This window comes from Physeter macrocephalus, chromosome 5, assembly GCF_002837175.3.
Source record: "Physeter macrocephalus isolate SW-GA chromosome 5, ASM283717v5, whole genome shotgun sequence".
NCBI lineage: Eukaryota > Metazoa > Chordata > Mammalia > Artiodactyla > Physeteridae > Physeter > Physeter macrocephalus.
Window position 1 is genome coordinate 11,371,061 of NC_041218.1, and position 13,202 is coordinate 11,384,262.

The following is a 13,202-nucleotide window of genomic DNA, read 5'->3' on the forward strand; positions in this document are numbered from 1 at the left end:
TCCTCCCGGACCGGGGCGCGAACCCGGTTCCCCTGGATCGGCAGGCGGACGCGCAACCACTGCGCCACCAGGGAAGCCCCCGGCTGATTTTTTTGAGTCTTAACTATGCGCAGAAAAAGATTCCAGAAGTCCTGGCTACAGAGAGGAAGTATGCTTAGTGATTATGGGTATGGTCTTTGGTGTCAGGCTGACCTGGATTAGAACCTAGGTTGTGTCATACACTTTCCTGTAACCACAGAAAAGTTCTTATCATCTCTATGCCTCCATTTCTTCTTTTTAAAAATGACTTCAGTAAAAGTACTAGACTCATAGAATTGTTATGAAGCTTAGAGAAGATAATAATGCATGTATCTCACCACAATGCCTGAAACTTAAGTGCTCAATAAATATTAGATAGTAAATTATTATATATAATGTGGGCAATAGAGATACAGAATTGGACGTTTAAGTTTTATTCCAGGTCCTAGAACCTATCCCAGTGAAGTTACTCTTAACAAGCTCCAAGAAGGCTAATAAAATTTAACTTTTCTTAGAGTGGGCATTTCACCTTATGTTTCAGCCAGCCTTATGGAATTCCTATTTCCTGGAGCACTAAAATATTCAATTCATTTATTAATTCAGCCGTTACTCTCGTGTTCCTACCATGTTTAAAGACCAAAATATTCAATTATTTTAAGAATCCATTTCATTTTCTCTGCCTGGAACTTATTCTATATTCCTTTGGAAAAAGTGAAAATCCAAATTCCAGTGAAATGTGAGGAAACCAACAGACAGAAAATTAGAAAATTAAGAAAGAACCTTAAAGATTGTCTAGTTCAACTTCTCATTTTATAGATGAGGAAACTGTAGGCCAGAGGAGTTAAACAACTTTTCTAAGGTCATATAGTGATTTAATGGGGGAATTGGGATGGGAACCCAGATATCCCAAATCTAAGCCAGCACTCTGTTGACTGAATCATGCTGTGCTCAAGGATCCACCTCTTCTTTTGGCCCAACATGATTTCAAAAATTAGAAACAAACAAAGAGAAGCACACGTTAAAAAAAGGTCAAAATGAGTCAAAGCTCTTCAAAGTTTGTCAAGAAAGCAGGAAGTATAAGACACTTCCCCGCTGGTTGGGAAAACATAGCTACATTTTCACCCAGTGGGACAGCATTCCAATTCTCCTTTCATTTGTTTTTGCCCCCTCGCAACAACCCATATTTAACAATGATACTCTACATTCACAGTAAATGGTAAACAACAATCCTACAGGTCTGTGGCTGGCAATCCCTCGTCCACATGCCAAAGATGCTACAGGTGCCAATATAAGGCAGCAAGTGAACCTGCTGCCACACATGGATTCCCATTCCTACCATTTCTGGGAGCTTCTACCCATAACTGTCTCCACCCTCTTGCCAGGTTTTTAGTTATTTTTTTTAATATAAATTTATTTATTTATTTTTGGCTGTGTTGGGTCTTCGTTGCTGCGCACGGGCTTTCTCTAGTTGTGGCGAGCAGGGACTACTCTTCATTGCGGTGCACGGGCTTCTCATTGTGGCGGCTTCTCTTGTTGTGGAGCACCGGCTCTAGGCATGCAGGCTTCAGCAGTTGTAGCACATGGGTTCAGTAGTTGTGGTGCATGGGCTTAGTTCCTCTGTGGCGTGTGGGACCTTCCAAGATCCCAATGCAAGACTCTTTCTTGCATTGTTTTCAGTTTCACTGTCCTGCTAGTTGAGAGGCTCTTCCTCCATCCCTGACCCTTGGAGTCACAGTCTTTTCTTGCTACCTCACTCTCATTTTCACACCAGTATAAAATGAAACTGCTTTCTTCAGCAAATTTAAGTACTATTTCTATATGGAGCTCAAGGCCTATCTTTGGCTGGACATTGAAAGTTCTTTCTTCTCTCCTCTCCCTTCTCCTGAAACATCACAATCTTTTTGATTTTTATACATTGGTTGTGTCTTGGTAATTAGATTGCCTTTGTTTAATCCCGGACGAGGTACTTATTACCTATGAAGCTTTGGTTAAGTTCCTTAATCTCTTTGTGCTTCTGTTTTCTCATAGGGCTGTTACAAAGGTTTGAAAAGCTAATACTTATAAGATGCTTAGAAGAGTGCCCCACCATAGTGAGTACTCAGTAAATATGTGTGCACACATGCACATGCATGTGTATGAACACGTGAGTGATATATGTGAAAACAGAGATGTCCTAGTTCTGGGTCTTAACACCATGCTCAGGTCTAAACCAAACCTCTAATTTCAATGAGAACAGCCTCTGTTCCCACCCTCTCTGTGCTGCTCCAAAACTCTGAACGTCTTTAGTGACCATGCCCACAGGACTCACTGACCAGGACCAGGAGCCTTCAATAAGTAATATCTGGCTCTCCCAGCCTCACTGTGGCATATACTAGACTGAGAAGGAACCCGCACTCTCCTAACATAGCTTATGTTGGGATAGGTTAGCCTTATTCTTAATTTAATAACATTGATAGTGCTGTACTACATTGTCCTGTTAAGTAGAAAAGGCTTGGGAGTCAGATTGTTGGGGTATGAGTCTCACATTTGCCATCTGCTTAATATTTGCATCTATAAAATGGGATGATAATGAGAAATGGATTTGTTATGATGATGAAATGTGGTGATCTCTGTGAACTAGCTATCAATGGGCAATGGGTGGCATGGAGTAATTAATAGTACTATTAACTATTATTATTATTAACACCCTTTTTCCATTCAGTTGCCTCTGCTTAAGGCTTTCCATTCATACCCAGCGATTGAAAGTCGGGCTGTAGCACTTGCTAGCTCCTCCTAAGTGAAGAGTATATGTTTATTCAGAGAGAATCATAGATATTTTTCTTGAGAAGATGAAAAGAGTTTGGAAACAAGTGGCCATCAAAAGCCCAGGGCAGACTGGACAGTGGATTTTGTTGGGTAGTTCCCTGGGATGCCAGCTGAATGTGTGTGGACTCACTCTCTGATCTCAGAAATTGTAAGACAGATGATAGGATTTAATCAACAAATCAATTTCCCCTAAGCCTAAGTAGGCATTTAGGTACATTTACTATTTGTAAGAGGATTTACGATTGAGAGGAAACATCCGAATGTGGGGTAAAAATGGACAAATTTATTAATGGATTCTGGGTCTCTACCTGTAGCTACGGTATTTTAAAAAATTATTATTGAGGTGGCTACATCAGTAATGCATGCCATTCTGTTATTACTGCACACACCTGATGAAGTCAGAGGTAGAGTGTCTATTTTAACCTTCTGGGCCCCTTAGTACTGGATGGAATAAATTTTTACCTCTAGATAGTCTTAATGCACCAAGCAGTTAAATGAAAAAATAAATATGTTTGATAGAATTAAATATAACAAATGCAGAAAAACCTAAATACTTTATGGGGAGGAAAAGAGAATGCTTTACAGAGTGTCTTGGATCATTTAGTTTCAGACATAAAGAAAGTGATGAGCTTAGGTGGTATTCAGTACCCAAGGCTCCAAGTAGACTACTGAGGGTGGTGATTCAAATGTCACTCCAGCTGGAAATGACTCCTTGAACAGTGCTCTCCACAGGGCACCCTTGAGCCCTGTGTTCCTCAGGCTATAGATCAGTGGGTTCAGCATAGGTTGAAAAAACTGTAAAACAGGAAAAGGATCTTCTGCTGGATGGCTGGATTTGGAGGCCATGTACATGATGATGGCACTGCCAAAGAAGAGCCCGACCACGCAGAGGGGGGAGGAGCAGGTGGAGAAGGCCTTTCTGCGGCCCTCACCTGACCGGATCCTCAGGATGGCAACCAGGATGCGTGTTTAGGAGACCAGCACCAAAGAGAGGGACCCAACTAAGACAAACACAGAAGCAACAAAGATGACAACTTGGTTGAGCCAGGTATCAGCACACGCCAGTTTGAGGACAGACAGGATTTCCCAGAAGAAGTGGTTGATTTCATGAGGCCTACAGAAGGCTCAGGATGAGACCCACATGGAACAGGGCCAGGAGGGTGCCATATGCCCAGAAAATCACCACCAGGGTGATGCAGATGCCCAGCTTCCAATGACAGAATATTGGAGGGGGTGGCAGATGGCCACATACTGCTCATAGGACATTACCACCAGGAGAAGACATTCGGTGTAAGCAAAAGTCAAAAAGAGAAAGGTCTGTGTCATGCAGCCAGCAAAGGAGATGGGCTTGGCTGGACTCAGGAGGTCTCCCAGCATCTGGGGCACCGTGTTGCAGGCATAGGCTATGTCAACGATGGCCAGGTGTGAGAGGAAGAAGTACAGTGCAGTCTGGAGTCCAGTGAGATGAGCCCCAAGATGACCCTGTTCTCCAGCAGGGTGAAGGTGTAAGACAGGGAGAAGAGCCCAAAGAGAAGTATCTGAATCCCTGGGCCAAGACAAAATCCCAGGAGAATGAATTCTGTAACCACTGTCTGATTTTTCCCCCATTTCACTATGAAAAGGATAAAATGGAATTGCTTAGGACAGAGTTATCAAAAACATCTAGACATTATTTCATAAAAATAGTCACTTTTAAAGGACAAAATTTTAGGGTGATGACTAGTTTTTCATTAAGTTAATCACTTAATCTAACATCCAGTTTTATAGGAAGGGGATTGTGTCACCAGTGATAGGTTACCTAGAGCCACTGATACTTGTGATGGGGAGAAAGACTGTCAAATCAAAAGAGGAAATAAAATAACCATGAAATAGGGATGATCTTGGAGCTGCACGTGTCAACATCACAAAGAGAATTTCTGGGATGCAGAAGTAATCAGTAATGGAAGAACTCCGAATATGAGAATTAGAGTAGTCCTAGAAAAGAGATGTAATTCCAGTTTCTCGAGAGAAATATCAACTGCGTCACTTTCAGCAGCTGAAATCAACCTTTGCTCTCTAGAGCAGCTTACATGATAACAGGAGGAAGAAAAAGATAAAGTGAAACTTTTATGACAATGTGATTGTTTAAGTTGCTAAGAAGGAATCAGTGGATATGCTCCATGTGAACTCTCATGAGTGATGAAATCAAACCAACCACTGGGCATTTGTCAATGAATGTACTGATGGGTTCACAGTTACTGATTTACCAAATAACTTTTTTGAAAAGCAATCCTTACAGTTTGTAGGAATTGGATTTTGGGGGCTGCCCAGTGTTCATGTATTGTGAATCTCGTCTTGTGTGCAGGGGTGTGAGTCTGAAGTCAGGCATTCACACGTCGTTTTGAAGGCTGTGGTGAGTGTGGATGCAGGTGAAAACACTTCAAGACGTAGTTCCCCATGTGCTACTTGTAACCCTACTACTTTACTCCTAACAAAAGAGAAAGTCTAGGTCATAATCTAACTGGAACTGGGAAAGGCCATACCTGGAACAACAGTGTGTTGCAGGCCTCGCCATTTGTGTGACGGCTTAACATTTGCATCATGTTTCATTTGTGAAATTCAGAAAGACAAGAAATGACTATTCATTAAAAAATCAATTCTGCCCTGTTCAGCAACACAAGAATTGATATCTGCTTTACAGATAGCTAATTTCCTTTTGGTAAAGAGATAATTTAGTGAATTTGTCATTTTACAGATTTATGTAGCATTAAATTGGTGGGCCAGTATTTGATGCTTCTGTGAATTGGTGATGTATCAAACAATAGTTGGCTTGTCCTTAAGTCCTGGATGACAGCTGCCTCAAAATACCATGCAGAAATCTAGCATCTTTGCTGGTGCAAACATTGAGTTGCACCTTTGCCAGGCAAAAATAACCTGGGGCTGAGCTACTGAATTTGTGCCTGCTTGCTACTAAAGAAAAGACTTCTCCAGGGTTAATGTATGGAAAGGTGCTTTTGTTGATAAGATCCTGGTCTAGTTGTCGTCGTACCAATGGAGACATTAATGAGATGCTCCCTGAGGACCTTGGAAATAAGAGAAACAATACTGATTTTTGAGAAGCAAAACTTGTAAAATCCACTCATAATGGATGGGAAGAACTGGAGGAGGAAAACAAGAAAACCTGTGTAGACATATAACTGGAGAGTTCTGAGTGCATCCAAAAACTCCACTCAAGGAGCTTTGATGCGATCTCACGGAAGAGGCGGAGGAGGATCTGATCGTGACTCAGGAATCCAAATGTGACAGTTGTGTGAGATACTTGTCTACCGTAAGACTGAGGAATAAAGAAGAGGGTTACCCATGGGGCGAGTGGTTATCAGCACGTCTTCATCACTGTCCAGGGGAGTCTAGCCTGATGGTACGAGAGTGCTGTCCTCCTGGCAGGTCTATGTCTACAGCTCAGATGGCGTGAGTGATCAGGGATCAATAACCCTCGCTGGTAAAATCTCCAGTTAACTGCCCCTGCCCCGATTCCATGCTCACCAATCAACGGGGAGGTATTAATTTACCTTCTTATGCAGATATTTTGACAAAGAGGGAATGTGCTGGTAAGCAAAGTTCTTGCCAATATTTTTATAATAAATAATTCCATTCAGGGTTATTCATGGTTCGTTTTTTGAGTTTGAGTACTACGATACAGATGAGAAATGAATAAAATTTCCGAAGCTGGATCTACAAAGTGAGGGCCAGGCCCTAGACAGTGATAATCACATAGAAATACAACCCAAGGAAAGCTCTTCTGAGAAGCTAATTGAAATCCTGAAGGACATCCCCACTAGATCCCTCTCTAGAAGCAACAAATGACTGTTTTTTAAATAAGTATTATCAATCAATTATTATATTACCAAGACACAACAGAATCTACCATACTATGAACTCCTAACATGCGACTAAGGCTTATTTTTTTCAGGAGTATATAAAAAACTACTGTGCTAGGACAACCTTTTAAATTTATTTGGAAAACATATTAAAATATTTAGTTGTGAAAATGAGTTTGAATCTGCATCTTATAAAATGCTTAATCTCTTTATTCAGTCCTCCTTTATTTCCTTCTGTAACTTCCAAAATGATTAGATAAAGGATATAGAAACACTACTTACAAAGTATGAATGTCTTGCAAACCTAAAGGGAGAGAAAAGAGAAAGAAGGTCCTAACAAGTACATTAAGAGTCTTTACAAAAACAGTTGACATATTGACAACTGGATTGTAACCCACTCCTTGTGAACAAGGAACAGGTGTATCTAGTTTTGTAATTTTGGCACTTAGCAAATATTTACTGAGTGAACAAATGAATGAATGAATACACATAAATGAGTGAATGCCTAAATATTGAAAGTTTGGACCATTCTTGGACTGGGTCTGTAATTTCTGACTTGCTTAAATCTTCTTGACCATAATCATACCCAAATAAGGACATTCATCCCAAGGCCAAAAAAAACACTGACTGAAGTTTGATAACAACAACGGTAGAATCTCAAAATGTTTAAGCCCTGAACACTTGAAAGACACTTCTATTTTCTTTCTTTTTTCCCTCATATTTTATTTCATTCTACATGTTATTAAAAGCATCTTACCTGAACTCAAATGGATTAAATTTGCTAAAGGACTAGCAGAAGTGAAAGGAGAGACTAAGAAAGGAATTAAATATATAGCAGTTCCGAATGCAACATTCAAGCATTGTTTGATGCTATAAATGATACATCTTATATGTATGTACAAGTTAGCATTTTAAAAATTGGCAAATCGTTTTATGACTAATACGTTATCCATGATCTCTGTGGTTTCAAAGTAAATATCTAAGATTGAATTCATTTCTTTATACACGAACAAACCTGTCAGCACTAGATGCGGCCTACTTTTCAAAAAGTAAAATTTAAGATCTGATGAGCTGACAAACTCTTTTCTAATGTTGTGGGCATGAGTCACATAGCATTCCTAAAAATGAAAGCTATTTTTAAATCCTCAATTCAACTTAAGTACTGCATGTTTTACTTTCCAGTTATAAGAAACATTTGTTACAATTAATGTACTCAATAGAACCCTTCTCTGATTCTTTTCTAGATCAAAATATTTTAACATTTCTCTTGAGTTTTTTTCCTTGACCCATGTGTTATTTAGAAGGATGTTGTTTACTCTCCAAATATTTGGGGGGATTTTCCAGCTATCTCTCCATTATTGGTTTCTACTTTAACTCCACTATGATCTAAGAACAGACATTGTATGATTTCTATTCTTTTAAATTTGTTCAGGTGTGTTGTATGGCCCCAAATGTGGTGTATCTTGGCGAATGTTACATGTGAGCTTGAGAAGAATGTGTATTTTGCTGTTGGATGAAGTGGTCTATAGGTGTCCATTATATCCAGTTGATGGGTGGTGTTGTTTAGCTATATTCTTACTGATTTTCTGCCTGCTGGGTTGTTCATGTATGATAGTATGGCACTACAGAGTAGTAATTAAAGAGCATAAGCTTAAGGATCAGACACACATTTACTACTTGTATGACTGGGTAGCGTTCTTAACCCCTCAGCCCTAGTATTAATTTTTTTGAAAGGAGAAAAGTGATGGTACCTATTTCATGAGGTTGTTGTGAAGACTGAGATAATACGTGTTAAATAGTGGAATGATTTAACTGAGACAAAAAACTGAGCATATTCCTGCCACACAGGAATTGTAAGTATTACAATGTAAGTCAACAATGCGATTTGGTGGATAATATACAGTTGAAGGATCAGGAAAGCAGGTTTTGGCTTCTGACCTTTCAACGTTTTTATTGGGAAAGTGCATGATTAGTTGAAGAGATATTAGGGATTAAAAAGAGCACAAAACTGTGACAATTCTATTAAAAACTAAAGAGATTATCCTTTAAGTAGCAACTCCTTCCCTTTTCTTCACTCCCCTCAACAATCTCAACTACACACACACACACACACACACACACACACACACACACACATACACACACACATTCATGTACATTCCAGGTTTGGGAAAGTCTAACGTTTAAAGTATTTTCTGTGTGTCTGACACTGTTGTCCAAGTTATGGGTAATGGATAAGATGTGTATGGGCTTCAGAGATTATATATTGTGGTTTTGTTGATGAGACATAAACACAAGGACTGAACTAATGTCATTTTCCCCTGAAATGAAAGATCACTCCATAATACATCCCAGTATAATCTTCCTTGGTTTGTGAAAATGATTCCATATATTTAACTTAAATCCATCACACAGGCTATTCTTATTTTTTTATCTAGCGTCAATGTTTACAAGGTTATTGCTTTCATGCAGCTGCTTAACCACTGTATAGAACAAAATTAACCAAATTCTACACATACATACACTATTTGTGAGGAATATGTTCAGAAAGTTAGCATTAACTTCTCCTCAAACTGTCCCCATAGCAGAATAACCATCAGTTCACATTTATAGAGGACTGAATTTCCTTACCTATGCTTAAGAAGAATAGCACTATAAAAGCGAGAGTTAGGAATTTGGGATTAATGTATATACACTACTATATATAAAATAATGAACAAGGACCTACTGTACAGCACTTGTAATAACCTATATGGGAAAAGAATCTAAAAAAGAATGGATATATGTATAACTGAACTACTTTGCTGTACACCTGAAATTAACACATTGTAAATCAACTATACACTAATATAAAATAAAAATTAAATTAAAAATACAAAATCAGAAGACCAGATGCTACAACATATATAAGAGGAATTGATAGTAAAAAAAAAAAAATAATAAGGCAATCTGGTTAGCATCCACATTTGGACTCAAGACCTCAGAAGAGGAAAGCACCTGAAGGTTGGATGGAGTCCTGCTTTGGGGGGGCTTCTGTGGGAGCTGCAGAGCCCTCACTTCCGTTCCTGATTGAAAATGGGACCAGATCTTCAGAAAAGGAGGTTTTATTCTCCGATGGGCTCAACCTAGCTGGCAGCTCTTGAGAGTTCACTGGAAGGGGCGTGCTGTGAGATGCAGTGCGTGCCCACCTCCACTGGGGAGGAGAGACAAAGCAATTCTCTTTTCTATTTCTGTTCTCATCCCCAGCAGGACACACGATTAGGAAATACAGACAGCCCCAGAGCGCACCCCTGAGACAACATCACTCATTACAGTCCCCTAATATTTGGCATTATTTGGATTTCATGAATCCCCAGCACTGCCCTAGTTCCAAAATCTCCAGATGGTTCAGGTGAACCTGTAAGGAAGCAGACCCAGTGTGACAAGGAATAAATTCCTGGCATTAACATCTGTAGTTCAGCTTCTCCCCAGTGACTGGGTCCCTTGTGTTGCAGCAGAGTTGGGCAGAAAGCACCTTGAAAAAGCAGCTGATTCCAAGTAGCAACTCCAGGTGTGAAGATGCTGCAGAGAGCAGGTTATGGACGAGGGGAGTGGACCGGGGGTCCAAAGGGGCAAGGTGTCCCGGGGGCTTATTAGATCCTGCCTAAAGGAGGGTTTTCTAGGATGCAAATCACCAAAGTAGGTTGACCATTAGAAGAATCTCTAATCTCCATTCTGAGGCCAGTCCCTCAGAGGAGGGGAGGAAAGGATGCTCTCCAAGACAGCTTCCCCTAAAGGCTTCCGGCCTCTACTGGGATTGGGAGAAGATTCGCTACCTCAGATGTTGTCGTATTTATTTGTATTTTGCTGCGTTCTTTTACTGAACATAAAAGGGTTAAAATGCTATTTTGGAAATCTCACATCAATCCATCATGCAACTTAAGAACTAGTTAGTTCATTATAGTGTGATTCCTGACTTACTGGGCTTGTGACATAAACTTGAGGGAACTGGGCACAGTTACCAAGTTTTGAGAACACGTCCACCTGTGCTCCTACTGTACACATCCACTGTGAGAAGAAACACACAAAGTTGGCTCCTAATCGTATGAAATGCCAGGTGCATATTAGGCAGTCCATAAGTATTGGGACCCTTTTTCTTTCTTTCTTTCTTTTCTTTTCTTTCTCTCTTCCTTTCTTTCTTTCTCCTTTCCTTCCTTCCTTCCTTCCTTCTTTTCTTTCTTTCTTTCTCTCTTCCTTTCTTTCTTTCTCCTTTCCTTCCCTCCTTCTTTTCTTTCTTTCTCTCTCTCTCTCTCTCTCTCTCTCTCTCTCTCCCCCTCTCTCCCTCTCTCTCTTTCCTTCATGTTCCATGTGACCTGCAGAAAATGTGGAAATCGGGAAACTCACACATAAAAGAAAAACTGAAATACCGTGAAAACAATAGTTTAGGACTATTGTTTTCATATGTTTAGTTTCAAAACTAAAACATAGTTTTCTATGTTCATTTGACCATAGGTCATAAAAAGTAAAAAAATTTGAACAAAGACAATAATAAATTAAATATAAACATTTATGATACGAAACGAACTTAACCGTAGGAAAATGCATCATTTCAAAATTACATGTTTTTTTTTTTGTCACATATCAAGGTGACATAGCTCTTAACTTGTGGACAACTTCTAAAAGTGGTCAGAGTAAAACATAAACATATATAAAACATAAATGTATATGAAGGAAAATAACATACATAATACAGTCAGCTTTTAATTGCAATAAGTATGTTCTCAAATAGTTATATTATCTGTCAGCATTGGACATATTTTGTCAGCACTGGGCATTTTCTGTAATCACTGATTTTCTTTTAACCTGAATGTATAACCATTATGGTTATAGCAAGGTCCACCAGGATTTGAACATAATTTCCATTTGAAAGTAGAATAAATAAAAATCAACACATTGATAATATAAACACCTCCCAGATTAAATTATCTTAATAATTGGTTTGCAAATTGGTGGCTTTTAACTGATGAAATAAATATGCAAGTCAAGGATGAACCTGTCTTCAGAAAGTCATGACAGGCTTGGAATTTATGGAAAATTACAATTGTAAAATATTATTAACTGTATTTCTGGAGTAATTATGTATTAAAAGGTCAGAAGTTCAATGTTTGATTTGGAATCCTGAAAACTGGGAAATTAAAAAGGCAGAATTTGCTTACTGAGCACAGCCCAAGACATAGAAACTTCATTTAGCAGACACCTGGTTTCTGATTATGAGAATTGTGATCTATTGGGGGGGAAATTTATTCTAGTTTTAGAAAATACCCTTCAATATTATTCAATTGCATTTGCTCTGATTCTAGGCTCATTGAGCCATGTCCTTATTTTCTATTCATTTCTCTGATTTTTGAAAGGAAAATTGGGGAATCTTGGATAATGGGTATAGGTACTCCTTTTCCTAAGAAGAAATATCCTCCATTATAAGGTTCAAATTGGCATCCAGGTTAACCATGATTATCTCGTGAGTTTTGTGAGGGTCAGTCAGTTCTTCAGTGACCATAACTCCCAATGAAGAAGCCCCACACCAGATAAACACTGATGCTCAAATTGTAATTTCATAGTCTGATCATCAGGATTCCCATAGAAATGGTTAACTAAGAGAGGTTAGAACACTATTTTCTGACTTAATTAAGTATAAACTTTATTAAGGACTAAACATTAACCCCATTAAACATTAAACAAGAACACTGATCCCTTTATTGAAATGATGAGGGCTTCCCAGGGGACCGGGTTCGTGCCCTGGTCCGGGAAGATCCCACATGCCGTGGAGCAACTAAGCCCGTGAACCACAACTACTGAAGCCCGCGTGCCACAACTACTGAAGCCTGCGTGCCTAGAGCCTGTGCTCCACAGCAAAAGAAGCCACTGCAATGAGAAGCCCGTGCACCGAAAGGAAGAGTAGCCCCTGCTCACCACAGCTAGAGAAAACCCTTGCGCAGCAACGAAGACCCAATGCAGCTAAAACTTAATTAACTAATTAATTTTAAAAATTTTTTAAAAAGAAATGATATTTGTTCAATAATATAAAACACTCTGGTGCAATTAAGTAGTTTCTCTTAATCCCCCAAATTCTTAATTGTTCAGCAGGGCTTAACTCCATTAAAGCTTTTGATAGAACTTACTTCTTCAATTTACTCCAGGGTTTAATTTACAACCAAAACATTTTTATAACTGTGCTTAGAAGCCTTTACTTATCTCCAAGCTTTATTTCTTTTCAAGTAGTTGAGACCTGACTATATTCCAAGATAACATTTAAAAAAACCATAATTTGCAAAAGATATAATTTACTTTATACCCCTTAAAAACAGTGTTATTTTCTTCCAGCAGTAGAAAAAAAATTCTTAAAGTTTTGTCTGTGTATTTAGCCACAAAATGACATATTTTTCATTAGGAGGAAATTTTCATAACTGCATAAACACCTCACTTAACCCTTTGTCTTTTGAGATTCTAGTAATGTATATGGCATTCTATATAGAGTGTCAGGAA

At 39.0% G+C, this 13,202-nt stretch overlaps 1 protein-coding gene across 1 annotated transcript; it reads right to left on the reverse strand.

Annotated features, from left to right (window-relative positions):
• Window positions 1-3,453: 3,453 nt before the first annotated feature.
• On the reverse strand, window positions 3,454-6,164 carry LOC102995852 (olfactory receptor 2A1/2A42). The gene is given in 5 exon segments (XM_024128664.1): window positions 3,454-3,949; window positions 3,951-4,026; window positions 4,029-4,265; window positions 4,268-4,435; window positions 6,161-6,164. Coding segments are annotated over 5 exon segments (981 nt in total).
• Window positions 6,165-13,202: the final 7,038 nt, after the last annotated feature.